Raw genomic sequence first — 20,982 nt, 5'->3', positions numbered from 1 at the left:
TCGAATGCCTTGTTTAAGAATCAGTCTGTTAAAATAGATGCACTGGCGTCAGAGGAGATTGCGACGAAGGAAGGAATTGCAAGCCCATTGAAGAAGCTACTCATCATCACACCGTGCCTAACTGGGGGTTAAAACAGCTCCTCGAGGAGTGACACACAGAACTGCATCATTTGGATCAGGGGGGAGTCATTGTCGGCGTTTCGGGTCGACGCCATGTATCAGTAGCTGAGATTTGGGATTTCATCATGTAGACGTCTCCCGCCCCATCCGTCACCCTGTCCCTTTCGCTTCATTCGAGGTATTTTTCAAATTAAACAACAAAATATGCAAATAACATTTTTTTTTTTTTGCAGAACATTACTTAATGTCTGCAGTCTCCAAGAAATCGCATACGACCGAAACTCTTTTTGCCTCCAGTCATCTTGAAAACCCAGCTAAAGACCACCAGCATTTTAGATTGCTGCTTGAGGAAGCAGGATCTCAAGGGAGGTCTTTAGCTTGTGATTTTTTTTTTGGAAGAAACGCCCCACTGGGTTTCCCTCATTGCATCACGAATATCTATCTCTATCTGCATATATATTTTTTTATTGACGAGCTAACTTGCATCTATTAACACTGGAAGGTAGAATCAGATGTTGCAATGTTTGTATTAGGTATTGCACTAAGAAAATACTTCCAGTTCAGTAACGAGATCGCTTGTATTTTTGTAGGGAACAAATGAGAGGGTGGAGTTTTCTTAGGTACTTAGAAAACCGTGACTCAAAAAGTCGGGGCCGCCCCTCAGATTCAAGTGCCTTTCGCTACCTGGCGCTGTTGCAATCAAAGATCTTTGGTTGCAATGCTCCATGCAGTAACAATTTTAAAAAAAAGGCAACTGCGTAATACGTCCGAATGTCGACATAAGTCATGGTTTTTAAGCAGATAAAAAGTTTCGCCACAGTGGAGGATTCGCGACCGAACGACAATCAGATGCAAAACAAGGAAAAGTAGTTTGAAAGACATTGAAGAAGGAAAGGAGCTGCTGGCTGTGTTATTTCAAACACCTGGTCGGTTGTCTTTGTACTTTGCTCTTCTCTGTCCGATTGTACAAGAAGCAAGAAAAAAAACCCAACTGGAAAATATTGTTATTAAGCCGTTTTAAATAGAAGCAACACGATGCAGGGAGGACGTGTGGTGGTTCTTGTTGTTTACGTTGCCATTCTGTGTCCAATCCATGTCTTCGTTTTGGCCTTGGTTAAGGAATTACTTCCCAGGAAAACTATCTCTTACAATGGTAGGTGTTGCTTTCTGCTTTTATGTGTTTCTCTTAATGATATTTTTCCTATTGAAATTAATGCAACTAATTGACATACACGTGTGCGTAACAAGAGATTTCGGGGGATCGCTTCGCCATGCGTTGTTTTCGGCCGTGAAATTATTAGTGTGATACTTAGTTCACAAAGAAAAAACAAATGCAAGACCTGTTTATGATCTACTCTGGGTGAATCGCTTTGCACTGATGTTACTTTTTAATGCAGGGAAACGCGGAAGCTAGGAAGCACACAACTCGGTCTACGCAGTAGCAACAAAATCAGCAGCAGAGAACTGAAGTTGCTAAAATATAGTGCATGTTTTTGAGCTTATTGTGAGACGGGTCCAACATGTGATCTCCCGCAGTCTTTCTCTCTTTGGGTCATTGCCGTGGCACCTGCTCTACCCTCGCAGCAGGCAGCTTGCCCAGATTTTAAATATGAATGTCAGACTGCCGGAAGGTAACAATTTTGAGAGCTTGGAGTGGCAAAAAAACAGTGCGTGGAGTAGCAGCTCTGAGCTCAAAATATAAAAATGTCTCTGAAATAAAAAGAAAACCTCTTTGTGTATGTCGAGTCAAGTCAAGGGACAAGTCAAGAGAGTTTATTATCATGTGTCCCAGATAGGACAATGAAATTCTTGCTTGTTACAGCACAACAGAATATTGTAGGCATTAATGCAGATCAGATCAGATCAGAGTGACCATATAACATAGAATATATATATATACACACATAAATAAACAGATAAAGTGCAATGGGCTGCTATAGTTCAGAGTTTGTTTGAAGTTGTGTTTAATAGTCTGATGGCTGTGGGGAAGTAGCTGTTCCTGAACCTGGATGTTGCAGATTTCAGGCTCATGTGTTGTGCTGTTCCACAGTGACTTTCACACTCTAATGTGTTTTGGGTTAAATAAATATGTTGAAAATGTTCTGTATTGCAGTTGTGATGTGTGAACGTGGCAGGCATTATGAACACAACAAGTTTCCACAATTAATACTGCGATAACGACCATCTAATTTACTTAGAGAGACGTTGATTGTCAAAAAAGTACTGGCTAATTTCCCAGGATGAATCCTTTGCTTGTTCTTCAAATAGGGGCGTGCATTTGGTTAGATCCACCAGGGAGCACAGGAAATTGGATGCCTGTTTAAAGAGAAATTTGCAGAGCTGGTGAATTGGATGTGGAACCAACCGTATATCTATTCTGAAAACCCAGCACATGAAAGGGTTATGTTTCAGAAGGAACTGCAGATGCTGGAACAATCGAAGGTAGACAAAAATGCTGGAGAAACTCAGCGGGGGAGACAGCATCGACGGAGAGAAGGAATTGGCGACATTTCGGGTCGAGACCATTCTTCAGACTGAAAAAGGCTCTCTATTCGAAACGTCGCCAGTTCCTTCTCTCCATAGATGCTGCCTCACCCGTTGAGTTTCTCCAGCATTCTTTGTCCACCAAATATATTGCCTGGCCTGCTGAGTTATTCCAGCACCCTGTATTCTACCACAGATTTTTTTTTCTTATTTAGGGAAGTTCAAGGACATTTTCTATAGTTGCCTAATTGACTTTTTGTAATATCCTTGAGTTGCCAGTTACTTACTGCCACCAACACTGACTCATACTTTCTCACTTGATCATTGACCAGTTGATAACCACCTTTGGAATGGGAGGACGGACGATTTAAAAATTATCATAGTCCAAGATGGTCCAAGGGGTGGGCAGAGAGGTGGCCACTCTCCATACCTTTTGACGTGCATGCTAATTTTGGGATGCCAATCCACATTACCCCATTTCTTGGCTCAAAATAAAACAGCCAGCTAAACAATCTACACGTGGATAGACACAAAATGCTAGAGTAACTCAGTGGTGTCATCCTTCTCTCCAGAGATGCTGCCTGTACCGGCGAGTTACTCCAGCTTTTTGTGTCTATCTTCGGTGCAAATCGGCATCTGCAGTTTCTGCTTCCGCAACCTACAAGTAGAACGGTTTCGGCACGAAACGTTGCCTATTTCCTTCGCTCCGTAGATGCTGCTGCACCCGCTGCGTTTCTCCAGCATTTTCATGTACCTTCGATTTTCCAGCATCTGCAGTTCCTTCTTAAACTACAAGTAGATTTGTTGTTGATAGCATGATTCTACCCAACTCTACTTGGCTAAATTGACATTGTGGCATCGTTGATGAAGATTGTTTTATTCAATTTGTAAACTACATTTGAAGAAAAATAAGCTCTGATCAGAGATGGTTTCATGACTGCAGCATTGAGCTTTTATCCACTGAATCGTGCATCTTCCATTTCCGATTCTTATTCATATTTAATATCCAGTAAATATAAATACAGTTGTAAATTCTGGAGATGAACCAGGGTAAAATTACCTTTGTTGCAATGTTGAAAATTTATTTGTAACATTTCCATTGTGCTAATGGGTAGAACATTTTGCAGTTTGGCTGGAATTATGCTTTTTCCATACCGTTGTTGTTTGAAGGATAATTTCTGATTGCTTTGTTAAAGGAATATGATTGTAAATTAGAGGGATAATTTTCAAAATAACACTTGAAAGTATTTCTGATTGCTTTGTTAAAGGAATATGATTGTAAATTAGAGGAATGATATTTTTTTAAATAACACTTGAAACACTTAATGTATGCTTGCATGGAACAATTCATCCATCTTGCAAAATACAGCCTTTCTTCAGGCATTTGTCTACTTGCAGCAGACTATCTCTAGTAATAAGAGCACAATTTATAGAAGAATGTTTTGAGGCAGAACGAGAGAAGCAATGTACTTTTGAAATTAATACAATGTCCTATTTACTTTACCACTGTTATGCTGCCAGCTTCATCATCAGTGTTGGCACTTGTACCCTGCAAATGAAGTGTTTGTTATTCACAGCTCCAATACCTCAGCCACCTACTGTGTACTTTGTCACAAGTAGCCCCATGTTCAACTGTGAACTGCACACGTTAATGCCCCTGGAAATGATATATTTCTTCTCAAAAACAATCCAGTCATGTGACAATACATGTGCACAACTTTCAAGTGTTATTTCATAAATTGCATTCTTGCTTGAACTCATTCATAGTCATAGACTTGCATAGTATGGGAATAGGCTTGATCATCCATGTCGACCAAGTTGCTAAACTGAACTAGTCCCACTTGCCGGCGCCTGGCCCAAATCCCTTCATAACATCCCTTCTATCTATGACCAGAGGTCATTGCCTCAGAATTAAAAGACGTTCCTTCAGGAAGGAGATGAGGAGGACTTTCTTTAGTCAGAGGATCGGTGAATCTGTGAAATTCTTTGCCACCGAAGGCTGTTGAGGCCGACAATAGATATTTTTAAGGCAGAGATAGATAGATAGATTTTTGTCAAGGGTTATGGGGAGAAGACAGGAGAATGAAGTTAAGAGGGAAAGATAGAGCAGTCATAATTGAATGGTGGAGTAGACTTGATGGGCCAAATGGCCTAATTCTGCTCCTACCACTTATGAATGAATCTTTCCTCTCCTTGTACCCGTCCGAGTGTTTTCTAAATGTTGTTACTGTACTGCTCTCTACCATTTCCTCTAGTGGCTTGTTCCATGCATACCATCCTCGGTGGAAAATGTTGCCTCTCGGGTCCCTTTTTAAATGTTTCCCTTCTCACCTCAAATCTAGGCCTTGTAGTTTGCCACCACTTGTGTTGCCACATTCAAGGAAGTTTGTAACCACACCTCTAAATTTTTCTGATCTGCAACACTCATTGGGGCATTACCGTTAACAGTGTAAATCCTGCTCTGGTTTGACATAATGACGTGCAGTACCTCGCATTTATCTGAATAAGGGAGTTCGGTATTCTGACTGCGCATGCCCAGGTTATAGGTCACTCTCGATAAACATTCTCGGCAGCCGTGCTGTTGCATGAATACAGACCTGTGTTTTATCCATAGTCGGGATCGAACACGGGTCTGCAGCGCTGCAAGCGTTGTTGAATTGCTACTGGACCGTCTCCGTCCCCTCCCGAGTGTCCTATTCCTTCCCCTGGACTGATGGGACACCGACTTGGAGCAGTGGTGACTCAGGCTTACAGCCAGCGCGGGGAAGAAGTGCTAACTCCACTGCTCCGGGCCGATGTCCCGTCAGTCCAGGGTCACCTCGGACATCTACGACCGCCTGCAGACAGGAATGGGACACTCTGGAGGGGACGGTCCAGTAGTAATTCAACAGCGCTTGCAGCTCCGGAGACCTGGGTTTGATTCTGACTACGGATGAAATGCAGGTCCGTATACATGCAGCAGCACAGTTGCCGAGAATGTTATCGCGAGTGACCTTTGACTCCTTGCGTTTTTCGGAATACCGAACTCGCTTATTAAATTCTAACTGTCATTGTTAGCTCAATGGCCCAGCTGATCTTGCTGTAACTGTAGATAACCGCTGTTCACTATGCCACCAATTTTAGAATCATCCCCAAACTTGCTAACCATGCTAACCAGTTCTTCTTGCGTATGGCGTACTAGCATTTATACTGTGGCTTTTGAGTGGGGGAGGTAGATATTCAGCCTGCATCACAGATGTGATATCTGTATTTGTTATCCAAAATCTCAGCATGAAACCTTCTATTGCACTCTTAGGCAGCTATTAAGCAGCTGTCTCTGAAACTGTTGTCACAAAACTAGTGGCTATATACAGAATATTTATTGACAAACACGCTAGGCTGAATAGCGTCTGTGTATTTCCACATTTAAAATCTCCTGGTTGACTGGGTAAGTCACCCTTGCATCGACTGAAGATAAACATGGACAGGATCCATTTTTCTGGATGCACTATAGATTTTCATTTGAATGGTGGTAGACTAATTGTAGAAACAGTAGAGAGAGTTGTAATCTAGAATTCCCATTTTTGGAGTTTCCTTTTGTGTAACTAACTCTGGAGTTTGGATGATCCTCTTCTTGACGTGAGAACAAGAACTCTCATTTGTAGGAATAGTCCATTATACTGAGACCGTATACAAGAGTTGCCACGTTTCTGGCGCCATTTTGTATGATTCAAACCCAAGGTTAGCTTAGTTTCCATTCAGTTTATTGTCAGTGAAAAGCTTTTCTTGCATGTTATCCAGTCAGCGGAAATACATGATTACAATCAAGCACTCCACAGTGTCGAGCTACATGATAAAGGGAATAATGTGAGTAACGTTTAGTGCAAGATAAAGCCAGTAAAGTCTGATCAAAGATAGTCCAAGGGTTTCCAATGAGTTAGATAGTAGTTCAGGACTGCTCTCCAGTTCTTCTTCTTGCGTATGGCGTGCACAGCCTAAAGTTGTGGGACAACTTGTTCTATTTGATCTTATTTGATTGTGCACGCCAGGTTGATTGCATTCGTCAAAACAGGGCGGACCACATGAAGGTTGCAATCTCCCGCCCCACTCTCCAGTTGTGGTAGGATGGTTCTGTTGCCTGGTAACAACTGGGAAGAAACATGGTTGTTAAAAATGTAGCCTTGGCCATAAAGGGTTGTCGTCCTAGCGGCAGCACTGGGTTGGAAGTTGCTGGGTCAGCTTGGACAGGTGCTGTTGTGGGTGTCCTTCACTGCTACTCTGCCACTGCAGTCTGCATCCGATCTGTGCGCTACCACATGCACCAAGGTGCAGTGATTAAGGTTTGCTTTGCATTCCATTCAATCAAATTGGATCATACTATATATAACACTCAAAATGAGTACGCTTTCCGAGGTTTTACGCACCTTGTGGCTTACTCTTTATCCCCTACGCCACTAAGCCGGTGTTGGGGCGTGGGATGGAGGTCACTGTGGGTTAGGGTTGGTGAAAGTGCAGTGTTAAGCCCCGTCCCACTTTCCCGAGTTACTCACGAACTCACCCGAGTTTTCCCCTTGATTCGAACTCGGGGAATGTCGGTAGCGAGCAAGTAGGAGACCGTAGGAGTCTGTAGATGTTTCATAGCGGCTCGTAATGCCAGCCGTAGGAACTCGGGGCATCAGGTGAGTCGGGACATTTTCTCAACATGTTGAAAAATGTCCACGAGTTAAAAAAATAGCCCCAAGTACCTACGCACGGCTATTATCGTAATTCTCCGAGTTCGAATCAAGGGGAAAACTGGGAAGAGTTCGTGAGTAACTCGGAAAAGTGGGACAGGGCCTTTACTCCAGTAGTCCCATCAGTTGGAGCAGGTGTTCATGGTCTGAAGAAGGGTTTTGGCCCGAAACGTTGCCTATTTCCTTCACTCCATAGATGCTGCTGCACCTGCTGAGTTTCTCCAGCTTTTTTGTGTACCTTCATGATCTTGATATCATGGTGACATTGCATTGGATCAACAGGGTGAAATATAGGTAGATGGTTGAACTTTATTGCCTTCCCTCACAGTGGGAAACGTTGATTCCGCTGTGGACGATGTTCATGTTAAACTCTCTCATGTATTGTGTTTTTTTTAATTGTATGGCTGTATGATAACTCAAATCTCACTGTACCAATTGGTCCATGTGACAATAAATGTAGCTTGTAACTTGAACTTAACAAAAAATACTGGAGAAACTCAGCGGCTGAGGCAGCATCTATGGAGAGAAGGATTAGGCGACGTTTTGGGTCGAGACCCTTCTTCGGATTGATGCCCGGGGGAGGGGGGGGAAAGAAAGGAAGAAACAGAGACAGTAGACTTTATGGGAGAGCTGGGAATGGGGAGGGGAAGGAAGGAGAAAGCAAGAGCTATCTATAATTAAAGAAGTCAATGTTCATACCACTGGGGTGTAAACTACCTAAGTGACATATGAGGTGCTGTTCCTCCAATTTGCGCTGGGCCTCCCTCTGACAATGGAGGAGGCCCAGGACAGAAAGATCAGATTGGGAATGTGAGGGGCAGTTGAAGTGCTGAGCATCTGGGAGATCAGGTTGGTTAATACGAACTGAGCGGAGGTGTTGGGCGAAACGACCGCCAAGCCCGCGCTTGGCCTCGCCGATGTAGAAATACAGCGTTATTTCAAGTCCACTCTTGTGGGAACGTGCCCTTCATTGCCGTGAGACATTTGGTATATGCACCGTGGTTAATACTCTCATCGCAAGGTGGGTTAAATTGCAAGCCTGGCATTTGGTGTTCATGCGCCTTTGGTGTTACCTAACTTGCTGGTCGCAGCATCCTTACCCAGGAGGCTGCTGACCGCACACCTGAGGGCTTGTTGTTTTCCCGTACGCCCTTCCGGGTTGCAGCCCGCCACTTGCAGCAGATGCCTGCGACCAGCATCTAATTGCAACTAATATCCACTTCCGGCTGCCATGGAACTATGGCCCATGAATACTATCACCACTACTCCCACAAAATGCTCCTGCCCCCAAACACTGTCTAACCCTCACACTTCTCCAGTTCAAATTTCAGCTGTTTATCTGCGACTGTTAATTTTCACGGAATAGAGATTTTGTTTGTGTAACAAAAATGACTTGAGGACACAAGAGGGGGGAGGCATAGATTAATCAGTCCTTCAAGCCTCTTCTGCTGTTCAGTTTTGATCATGGCTTATCTCTTGGTCTCAACATGCTCTCATCTCACTGCTACCACTGGGAAGAAGGTACAGGAGCTTGACAATTATTTCCTCCATGTTCAAGAGCAGCTTTTTGACAACTGTTAAACTTTTGTACCATTCTGCACATTCCTAAGCACAACCTTGCCTCAGCAATGAACAGTTATGTGTTTTATAGTTTGCACCACTTCAAATTGCATGATTATGGTCTAGTCACTTGGTATAACTAATAATTTATCGTATATCTATTTTTTGTATGTTGCATTTAATGTGCTTGAAAAGTTGCAGCAAGTAGGAATTTCATGTTCCATTCCTTGCGCATATGATAGTTAAACTCACTTGACTCTTGCCTTGAAGGCAAACATAATTAACATTGCGGTTTTTGATGTTGCTGTTTGTCACAGTTAATGTTTGAGGTGGATCTTCTTCCGAACTGCAGTGTGATGTTGACAGATAACATGGAAGTGTCCAACAAATCTCAATTAGGTATTTTTAGCTATAAACGTCCATAACATACCTAGGTATTTAAGAGAATCACAGAAGATAGCTGTAGTAACTCAGCAGGACAGGCAACATCTCAGGAGAGAAGGAATGGGTAACGGGTCCTGTCGAGATCCTTTTTCAGATAATGCCATGTGATTATACAAAAATTCATTTGAGTAGGGAAAGCCTTATTTTAGCTGCTCATACCTCAACACAGCTTTTCTCTCTTCCTTAGTGCTGCGCTTAAATGATTATTAGGTGTTATAGATTTTTTCCATACCCTTCTGCCTTTTAAATGGATGCAATCCATCAAAACAGGAGTAAAAGATCTATGTCGAGGAACAGCTTGCAAATATGTGCCTGGCTGGTGTCACGAGCAGCAGGGCTGACCTCCTTCTGGAAGCTGTTTTCTTGCATATGTGACAAAAGGAGTTGTGCACAATTTTGGAATCAATGTAAAAATGTGTATTGTTTAATTTATTCAGTTATAATTGGAGATTGCATCAGATCTTGAGGCAGATACAAGGCTCAAAGATTTTTTTGTTCTGCATTTTAATTGGTGATGAATGGACACTGTATTTGAGTATTCATTTCAAGTAATCTTTGGTTACTTAAAATGCAATGTTAAAGCTGCTTCTGCAAACTGTATGTACTCTATGTCATAAAAACATTGGTTTGCTTTTAAGATATTTGTTGCAAATTTTATTTTTTCAATTACATTTCTCATAACCAAGAGTGTTTCAAACCACTTAGTGATTTTTACAGATGCGCTGTGGAAAACATCCTGTAGGGTTGCATCGCAGCTTGGTTTGGCAACTGTTCTGCCCAAGATTGCAAAAAATTGCAGAGTTGTGGATGCAGCTCAATCTATCACACAGACAAGCCTCTCCCCACACCCGTCGACTCCATCCACACTTCATGCTGCCTCGTGAAAGCAGCCAAGGTAGAAGATACGGAAGCTTAAAGGCATGAATCAACAGATTCACAAACGGCGTCTTCTCCATTGTTATTGGACTCTTGTATGGACTTCTCATAAGCTAAAAGCCCTGTCCCACTGTACGAGTTCATTCAAGAGTTCTCCCCGAGTTTGCCCTTATTCGAACTCGGAGATTTACAGTAATGGCCGCTCGTACGTACTCGGGGCTCTCGTGGACATTTTTCAACATGTTGAAAAATCTTCACGCGTCTTCCCGTGCTTACCTGCCGTTAACGAGTCTTCCCGAGCAACTGCTATTAACGTTATGAGTCGCTAAGAGACGTCCCCGAGCTCCGAAGTACCCGCTACCTTCTTTCTATGTGCTTACCACAAGTTTGATTTTTTTTTTAAACTCGGGAGAGCACTTAGAAGAACTCGTACCGTGGGACAGGGCCATTGGGAGCTAGTTCCAATCTCCTATTCTACCTCATTGCACCCCTTGCCTTTTACTTTTATTCTCTTTTCCATTCTCTTTGCACTATCTGTTGTACTGATGGTTTTAAATGTAACCATATATGGGTGTTTTTACCTGGAGAAAACACAAAACATAGTTTTTCACTGCATCTCAGTACTCTAGATAACAATGAACCAATACCAAGATTGAATAACACTAAATGCTGGCAACAGCAAGTCAGCCAGCATTTGTGCAATGTTAAAGTCAATGATTCATGTTCTGACAAAGATTCTTCAACCTGAAATGTTAACCTGGTTTATTTTTTCCACAGATGCTGCTGCAGGTTCCTTTTATTTTCTACTTTGATTTCAGTTTTTCTTCTAATTTTAATTACAAAATCCGGCAAGTAAGTTCAGAAAATGGCAAATGGTCTTGAAAGTTTGTGTCCAATCCCCAATACCAACTTCAACACTTAGCCTTTTTTTCTTTGGAGCTGCACAATTATGGAGTTATTGGATGTATCTTTTGATGTTACTAAGATAAAAAGCTGAGGAAAGAAGTTGTCTTTCAGATAGAGTCATAGAGTCTCACAGTGTGACAACGGGTCCTTTGGCCCAACTTGCCCACATCTACACTAATCCCACCTGCCAGCGATTAGCCCATATCCCTCTAAACCTGTCCTATCCGTGTACCTGTCTAAATGTTTCTTAAACGTTGCAATAGTTCCTTCCCTATCTACCCCCTCCGGCAGCTCATTCCATACACCAACCACCCTTTGTGTTTAGAAATTTACCCCTCAGGTTCCTATTAAATCTTTGCCCCCTCACCTTAAAACGATGTCCTCTGGTTTTCGATTCCCCTACTGTGTGCAAGGGATTCTTCACGTCTACCCGATCTATTCCTCTCATGATTTTGTCCACCCTATGTATTCCCTATTTTGATATAGAGTAATTCCTAACTGTTAATACCACTGAACAATTGTTTTTACTGTCACAGTGTCATAGTCGTATAGCATGGAAACGGGCGCTTCGGCCCAACTTGCCGATTCAGACCAAGATGCCCCATCTAAGCTTGTTCTACTAAACCTCTATCCCTGTGGAGTAGATGATGGGCCGAATGGCTACACATCTAACTTATGAACCTTTCCTACTTGTACCTGTCCAAATACAGACTGACAGTCATCAATCAGTCTGATGAAGGGTCTCGACCTGAAACGTCGCCTATATCTTCCCTCCATAGATGCTGCCTCACCCGTTCAGTTTCTCCAGCATCTTTTGTCTACTTTCAATTTTTCCAGCATCTGCAGTTCCTTCGTAAACAAATATCTCTTTAATGTTGTTATAGTACCTGTCTGAACGACTTCCTCTGACAGCTCATTCCATGTACCGATCACTTTTGGTGTGAAAAAATGTTCCTCTGGTTCCCATTAAATCATTCCCTTCTTGCTTTGCCAGTATATAGTGGATAAAGAAGGAATGTGTGACGTTTCTGGTTGAGACTTGTCCGAAACGTCACCCATTCCTTTTCTCCAGAGATGCTGCCTGTCCTGCTGGGTTACTTCATCATTTTGTTTATCTTTAGTATAAACCAGCATCTGCAGTTTCATCCTACACATGCAGTAGATAAACTTTGCTTGTGTTAAAGAGAAAATATGCAGAATATGATGCTACACACAATAATGAACATGGACAAAAGATTTTCATTTGAGAGCAAAGTCCTCTGATGGCAGTCACGGTGGCGCAGCGGTGGTGTTACATAGAAACATAGAAAATAGGTCCCATTCGGCCCTTTGAGCCTGCACCACCATTCAATATGATCATGGCTGATCATCCAACTCAGTATCCTGTACCTGCCTTCTCTCCATACCCCCTGATCCCTTTAGCCACAAGGGCCACATCTAACTCCCTCTTAAATATAGCCAATGAACTGGCCTCAAATACCTTCTGTGGCAGAGAATTCCAAAGATTCACCACTCTGTTGCTGCCTTACAGCGAATGCAGCGCCGGATACCCGGGTTCGATCCCCATTATGGGTGCTGTCAATACGGAGTTTGTACGTTTTCTCTGTGACCTGCGTGGGTTTTTTCTCCAAGATCTTCGGTTTCCTCCCACACTCCAAAGACGTACAGGTTTGTAGGTTAATTGGCTTGGTAAATGTGAAAATTGTCCCTAGTGGATGTGGGATAGTGTTAATGTGCGGGGATCGCTGATCGGCGTAGACCCGATGGCCCGAAGGGCCTGTTTCCGTGCTGTATCTCTAAACTAAACTAAAGATAGAATCTTGATTAGTACGGGTGTCGGGGGTTATGGGGAGAAGACAGGAGAATGTGGTTAAGAGGGTGAGAGTGATCAGCCATGATTGAGTGGTGGGGTAGACCTGATGGGCCAAATGGCCTAATTCTGCTCCTATCACACATGAACATGAAATATTTCCTAAAACTGGTATAAAGATAACAAAGTCTCCATATCTTTCCTATAGTGTGGTGATCGAAATACCACTCAATTCTCCAAACATGGCTTTGTACAACTGCAACCTGACTTTCATACTTAATCCCTCAACTAATGTAAGCAAGCATGTAATCCCTTCTTTATTTCTTCTTTACCACTGTATCCACTTGCACTGTCACTTTTTGGGCTGCTGTGAACTTGCACCCAAAAGGTCCTTCTATGCATCAATGCTCCTATTGTGACTTAATCTTCTGGATCAGCCGATTCTGAGGAGTTGGTCAAATGCTTCAACAGTCAATGCAGACAACATCCACTGCTTTCTTCTCAACAGTCATTTTCATCACTTTTTTTTAATAAAAAAGGTAAGTTTCTGAGACTGGACTACCCCCACACAAACCATGTTGACTATTATTAATGTCCATGATTTTTCAGATGCAAGTAATTACTGTCCCTAAGGGTATTCTGGGTAATTTTCTAAGGGTAATTTTCCTGCCATTCATTGGCATAGAGCTTTTAGGTTCATCCCTATTACCTTGAACAAAACAACAATATTGTCAATTATTCAGTCTTCTGGCATCTTGCCTGTGTCTAAAAAGGATACAGAGTTCCGTGGAAACGGCGACAATCTTCTCCCTTGCTTCCTTATCTTGTGATAGATCTCATCAGGCCATGCAGCCTTCTCCGTGGATTGTCACCTTGTCGTGGTGGAGAAGCTTGTGTGGTCCTGAGATCCTGAGAGCGATGCCGTCTGGAGCTATCTATGCTCCTGGTAGGGCCACCCATGGTGGTAAGGTCGAGGGGGAGGTCTCTGACAAAGAGCAATCCAACCAAGACCTCAACAGTGGAACAGGCGGAGGACGATGGCTGACCTTAGTGGAGCGTCACAACGGCTGGGAAGGCGGATGAAGGCTGCAGCGGAAAAGGGTCTCCTGTCGTCTTGGACTCCACGCCACTGGATCCTGACCCAGATCTGTCAAGGACCGTGGGGTGGCTGTCTGTGCACCAGCCTCCCCACGTTAAACAAAGTCACGCACAGGCGTCCTCCATATAGGGAATAGCACCCTGGAGACACCCATGGTCAGCCACGACTGAAGGGGGCCTAAGAAGAAGATGCAGTCTTATCCACTTTAATGTTTTTCCAGACACCCAACATTGCCACCTTTTTTATATCAGCATGACGTCGAATGTCAACATGCCGCTCCCTAATCTCACCATCATCAATGTCCCTCTCCTCGGTGTATACAAGTGCAAAGTACACGTTGGGGACCTCGCCCACTTCCTATGGCACTCCGCACCTTTTTACTTGGGTGGACCTACCCTTTTGCAGCCTGCCCACTTGCTCCTAATACACATAAACTGCCTTGATTGATTCTCCTTGACCCTACTTGTCATTGGCATTTCATGGCCCCTTTTAGACGTCTTAATTTCTTGTTTAAATTATTCCCTGCTTCCTTTATATCTCTCGAGCTTTTTCATCCCTATTGCCTGCTGTGGGTTCCGCTTTAATATTTGACGATAATGTTTTCCTGAAACAGTTTGAGATGCGCCATAAAACACGACATAATGTTGTGCAAACTTGCTACCTTGCAATGAATGCAAATATGCACGGTGCTTAACAATTGGCCATTAATCTGATTAGAGTTAGCATGAATACAGTTCTCTGTACTGGATTCTCTGAAGACAAGACCGACTTTGTGCGTGAACATGACCTGATTTAATAGTAAACTTTTGAACCATTAGAGTATTTCAATGTCATGCAGGCAGTTTTATTCTGATTTTCTTGTTGCATGAAAAAGCGGGAGGACCTCCTGTTAGTAGCTGTCACTAACTGGTGATCCTATCCCAGAGCTAACAGTGCATGGAAAAAAATAGCAACTAGATAGATGTGCCCTAATGATAAGTAAACAACAATTCCTGCGGGATTGGTAACAACGTGTTCAAAATCCTCTGCTCCATTTCTGGAACGCAAAACAATATCGTCTTGCCAAGCTGGAGAAGCCATTGTCCTCTGGGGGAAGGAATTAAATGCTGCAATTGTTCTTAGATTCTCAAAACTAGTGTGCATTTTTGGGAGACTATATCCCACATGGTAATAATGTACCAATACCAGAAATGTTTGTACCTCTGAATTTAAGAATCTATCTGAATTGTGAATCAGTATAAACATCAATTGAATCTAATATTATTGGCATGAACATATTTGTACAGCACAGAGATAGATAGGCCCTTTGGCCCAATTTGTTCATGCTTAATGTGATGTGCTAATCTCATTTGCCCATATTAGGTGCAAATCCCTCAGCTAATTGTACCTGCTTCTAATGTGCTGTGAGAGTGGAATTATCTGCCTCAGAGGGCGGTGGAGGACGGTTCCCTGGATACTTTCAAGAGAGAGCTAGATAGGACTCTTAAAGATAGCAGAGTCAGGGGATATGGGGAGAAGGCAGGAACGGGGTACTGATTGGGGATGATCAGCCACGATCACATTGAATGGCGGTGCTGGCTCGAAGGGCCGAATGGCCTACTCCTGCATCTATTGTCTCATTCAATGTAAGCCATTACCCTCTGAAACAGCTTGCTCTTGTGATTGCCTTTAAATTCATTCTCACCATGCCCAACAGGTTTAGCCCCCATCCCCCCACATCTCTTACCCTGTCTACCCAATGTATGTCTGTTTAAATTTGTCACCCTTAAACCTCTGATGATCCAGTGACAATTTACCCAACCTATTCAATCTATTTTCTAAGTATATGATGTTAAGCTGGTAAGGGTGCCGAGAAGATTTCTGAGGATGTTGCCAGGAATCAAGGGCCTGAGCTTGATCTCTCGAGTTCAGGGAGAGGTTGAGGAAGAGGATGAGGGTTGATCATATAGAGGTGTATGAGAGGAATGGATAGGGTAAATGAACAGTCTTTTACCCAGGGTAGGAGAATCAAGAACCAGAGGACAGGTATAAGGTGAGGGGAAGGGGAGGTGAGGGGGTGCAACTGAAGGGTAACTTTTCTGCACAAAGGGAGGCAGGTATACAGAACAAGCTGCCAGATGAGGTAGTTAAGACGGCTACTATCACATTGAATAAACATTTGAACAGGTACATGGATAAGATAGCTTTAGAGGGACTGCTGGGACTGGCTTAGATGGGGCACCTTGGTCGGCATGGGCGATTTGGGCTGAAGGACCTGGCTGATATCCCTACAGTCAATGTGAAGAAGGGTCCTGACCTGAACTAAACTTCATTCTTAACCCAGGAACTTTATAGCCCAGTCCCACGGTACGAGTTCATTCCAAGAGCTCTCCCAAGTTTTAAAAAAAAAATCAAACTCGTGGTAAGCACGGAGAATTAACATAGCGGGTACATCGTTCACATGTTCACAGCGACTCTTATTGACTTCTACAGATGCCCGTAGAGAGCTTCCTATCACAAGAGACAATAGGCCATTTGGCCCTTCGAGCCAGCACCGCCATTCAATGTGATCATGGCTGATCATCCCCAATCAGTACCCCGTCCTGCCTTCTCCCCATATCCCATGACTCCACTATTTTTAAGAGCCCTATCTAGCTCTCTTTTGAAAGCATCCAGAGAATCTGCCTCCACCACCCTCTGAGGCAGAGAATTCCACAGACTCACCACTCTAGTTTGTCCAAGCCCTTAACAATCTTATATGTTTCAATGAGATACCCTCTCATCCTTCTAAACTCCAGAGTGTACAAGCCCAGCTGCTCCATTCTCTCAGCATATGACAGTCCGGTCATCCTGGGAATTAACCTTGTAAACCTACGCTGCACTCCCTCAATAGCAAGAATGTCCTTCCTCAAATTAGGGGAGCAAAACTGCACACAATACTCCAGTTGTGGTCTCACTACGGCCCTGTACAACTGCAGAAAATTTGATTCCTCTTTTTATAAAGGCCAACATGCTATTGTCTTTCTTCACTGCCTGCTGTATGATTTAACAGGACAGCACACAACGTTTCTCACTATCTCAGTACACATCAATAATATATCAAACCATACCAACTTGTATTAAAATGTACATTGTGATCAGTTCTGGTATTAGTTTGCGCTGTCAAGAATGACAACTTGAAATATAAATGTCAAAATTACTTTCATCAATGCCCTGCTGTTCACTTCATTACATATTCCATTTGTAGCTGGATTGGAACCCACTTAACATGATTTGACCTTCTTACTTAATAGCCATATTCCCATGTTCACGCCTTTCCACTGGCTGTGTATGTAAACCACCCTTCAGGATATTTATGTGTTCAATGTTTAATTACTTTAAACAACAGTGATGAAATATTTGCCTGACATTTGGACTTAAACAAAAATTGAATAATAGCAGTGAGCAACCAGGTAGAAAACTCTGAAGGGTTCCGACCTGAAAAGTTGCTGCCTGATCCACTGTGTTCCTCCAGCACTTTGTGTTCTGTCCAAGTACAAAACCCTCTGCGTCTCAGCAGCAATCCACATTAACAACATGCTGTGCAGATTATTTAATAAAAGGATAGTTTGAGTTGTTAACCAACAGGCTTTGCGATTCTATGTTTTGGGACAACTTCTTCTTCTTGCGTATGGCGTGCACAGCCTAAAGTTGTAGGTAAGTTTTCTCCATTTGATCTTCTGTTTCTGCACGTCGGGTTGATTGCATTAGTCGAAACAGGGTGGACCACGAGAAAGTTGCAGTCTCCCACCCCTTGGGACCACTGCAGATAAATCAAAGCACTGGAGATCTAGAGTTAATGTTGCCACCATCAAATCCTCAATTCATTGAAGAATTGCCTCTCCCAGGCTAAGACCACCTAGGACGCCGGGGAGATGGCCAGCCCTGGCGTCAGTCTGTTAGTTTTTTTCAACAGTTTGTTATTTTTAGCGTCTGTTTAAAAGTTTGTTTTTATGTTCTTCGGTTTGTTTAATGAGGGGGAGGGGGGAATCGAGGGAAACTTATTTTCAAGTCCTTACCTTCCCAGAGATGTGATCATTTTTCGGATCACATTCTCCGGGCTTTGCGGCCTACCATTGCTAGAGCTGGGAGCTGCCTCGGACTATCTTGAGCCCCACCGCGGGGCGCGGACTTAACATCAGAGCAGATCCCTTGCCTGGGATCGCTCCCACCGCGGCCTGCAATCTCCCGAGAGGCTAGTCTGGAGCTCAAACGCCGCAGAAGGTTCACCAGCCCCGATGCCAGGTTCGATCGCCCGGCGCGGGGGAGCTGACAACCCCCCGATGCAGGAGCTGGACGCATAGGGCCCGAACGCTGCCGGCTACGGGAGTTTAGACCATCCCGTCAACGGAGGGGCTCGAGGCCCCTGACTGACGAAGAACAAAGGAAGAGACTTGAACTTTATTTCGCCTTCCATCACAGTGAGGAATGTGTAGGAGTCACTGTGGCGGATGTTCATGTTAAAATGTGTTTTTTTTGAGTGTTGCTTTTAATTGTATGACTGACCTGGCCAGTGAAATTCCTCGTATGTTGCAAAACATACTTGGCGAATAAAATCTGATTCTGATGTTCTCAACATTAACCCTCACTTGAATATGGTAGTAGGTCTCAGGACCTAGACGGCTGATTTTGTTTCCAATGAAAGTTGATTGTATTTTAAATCATTTTTGTGGTTACTTTCGTTTATCGTCACGTGTACCAAGGTACAGTAAAAAGCTTTTTTGCCCTTTGGTTCGATGGCAGGCTGCTTATTAACGGGTCCCTTTCAGAATGGCAGGCAGTGATTAGCACACATGGGTACCACATGGCTCGGTGCTGGGATCGCTGCTATTTACAATACACATTAATGATTAGAACGAAGGGATTAAAAGTAACATTAGCAAATTTGCAGGTGGACAAAAATGCTGGAGAAACTCAGCAGGAGAGGCAGCATCTATGGAGCGAAGGAATGGCAAATAACAAATACAGGTGACACAAAGCTGGGTGACAGTGTGATATGTGAGGATGATGCTATGAGGATGCAGATTGACTTGGACAGATTGGGTGAGTGGGCAGATGCATGGCAGATGCAGTTTAATGTGCATAAATGTGAGGTTGTCCACTTTGGTGGCAAAAACAGGAAGGCGGATTATTATCTGAATGCTGTCAAGATGGGAAAAGGGGAAATACAATGGGATCTGGGGATCCTTGTTCATCAGTCACTGAAAGTAAGCATGCAGGTACAGCAGGCAGTGAAGAAGGTTAATGGCATGTTGGCCTTCATAACAAGAGGAGTTGAGTACAGGAGCAAAGAGATCCTTCTGCAGTTGTACAGAGCCCTAGTGAGATCACACCTGGAGTATTGTGTGCAGTTTTGGTCTCCAAATTCGAGGAAGGACATTCTTGCTATTGAGGGAGTGCAGCGTAGTTTCACAAAGTTAATTCCCGGGATGGCGGGACTGTCATATGTGAATGAATGGAGCGGCTGGGCTTGTATACTCTGGAATTTAGATGATAGGGGATCGGATTGAAACATATAAGATTATTGTGCACTCTAGATGCCGGAAACATGTTCCCAATGTTGGGGGAGTCCAGAACCAGGGGCCACAGTTTAAGAATTAGGGGTAGACCTTTTAGAACGAAGATGAGGAAAACACTTTTTCACACAGAGAGTTGTGAATCTGTGGAATTCTCTGCCTCGGAAGGCAGTGGAGGGCAATTCTCTGGATGCTTTCAAGAGAGAGTTAGATAGAACTCTTGAAGATAGCGGAGTCAGGGGATATGAGGAGCATGTAGGAACAGGAATGGATGATCAGCCATGATCATATTGAAAGGCGGTGCTGGCTCGAAGGGCCGAATGGCCTACTCCTGCACCTGTTTTAAATGTCGCTGTTGCATTTGCCTCTATCACCACTCCTGGCAGTTGTTCTAGGCACCCTATCTATCTACACCATTACTAAAACACTCATCTTGACCACTTCTTGTTTACTTTCTCCTCTAAGCGCACCAAGTTTTTTTCCGATCGGTGGAATATTATAAAAGTTATGAAGATTTTAAAAATCGTGAGATCAGCAGATTGGTCTTCTCGCCTGTCATTCACCATGAAGGTAACGCCCCTTCCGGCATCCGCTGGAGAATAAAACCCCGGAGGCGGGGCTGAGTCCACAAGTGCTGATTTAATCCGCAAAAGTGGTCGGGAAAGTCGCTGTGTGGAGTCGGGAAAGTCGACTGTGTGGAGTCGGGAGGCGCTGTGTGGTGCCTGTGGCCGCTGAGTGGAGTCCCTCTCCCCCCCCCCCCTTCATCCCCCCCCTCCTCCACCCCCCCCTTTACCCCTCCCCCCGTTCCACCCCACCCCACGCCATCCCCCCCCCCCCACCACCACCCCCCCTGGACACTCCCCCTCCCCTTCTCTCTCTCTCTCCCTCCCCTTACTTCTCTCTCCCCGTCCCCCCCCCCCCCCTCTCTCTCTCTCTCCCTCCCCCCCTCTCTCTCCCCCCCCCCCTCTCTCTCTCTCCTCACCTCCTTTCTCTTCCTCTCCCGGCATCCCTCCTCCTCTTACCCCCCCCCCCCCCCCCCCCCCCCCCTCCCCCGCGCGTTGAGGAGACGGGACCCAACAGGTCCCCCTTGGTCTAGATCTGTATAAAACTAGAAGAATGATTCTTATTCATGCATCCTTAAGTTTTGAAGAGTCTTACTGCACTGGTAGTTTAAATTTTCATTTTATTCAATTTCTTGCAAAGGAATTTCCATTGTTTCTGTTCAGAGCCGTGGATAGCTGCAACATCACATTCTGTTCTGGGAATTTTCTATCCAATATATTTCCCTTGCACTTATGTATAGCTGTAATCTCCTTCAGTCCAACAACCTTCAGAGATTAGTGTTTCCTTCCCCCACTCTCCTCCTGCCCTTTCCCCAATGGTTACCATGCCGACCGTGAGAGTTGGCAGAGTAGGAGCCTGCCTGTGATTGCTACA

At 44.0% G+C, this 20,982-nt stretch overlaps 1 protein-coding gene across 2 annotated transcripts in view; it reads left to right on the top strand.

Moving 5' to 3' along the window:
* The first annotated feature begins 331 nt into the window (after positions 1-331).
* sema4f (sema domain, immunoglobulin domain (Ig), transmembrane domain (TM) and short cytoplasmic domain, (semaphorin) 4F) overlaps positions 332-20,982 on the top strand; it is a 155,218-nt gene continuing 134,567 nt past the window's right edge. Inside the window, exon 1 of one of the 2 annotated variants that reach the window (XM_055664859.1) lies at positions 332-1,273. In XM_055664859.1, the coding sequence (XP_055520834.1) occupies positions 1,156-1,273 (118 nt within the window). In that variant the 5' untranslated portion in view covers positions 332-1,155. The remainder of the gene's footprint in view (positions 1,274-20,982) is intronic. The other variant, XM_055664857.1, reaches the window with a different exon arrangement.

This window comes from Leucoraja erinacea, chromosome 48 (assembly GCF_028641065.1).
Source record: "Leucoraja erinacea ecotype New England chromosome 48, Leri_hhj_1, whole genome shotgun sequence".
Lineage (NCBI taxonomy): Eukaryota > Metazoa > Chordata > Chondrichthyes > Rajiformes > Rajidae > Leucoraja > Leucoraja erinaceus.
The sequence above is the reverse complement of the archived record's forward strand: the minus strand, read 5'-3'. Positions and strand labels throughout refer to the sequence as shown.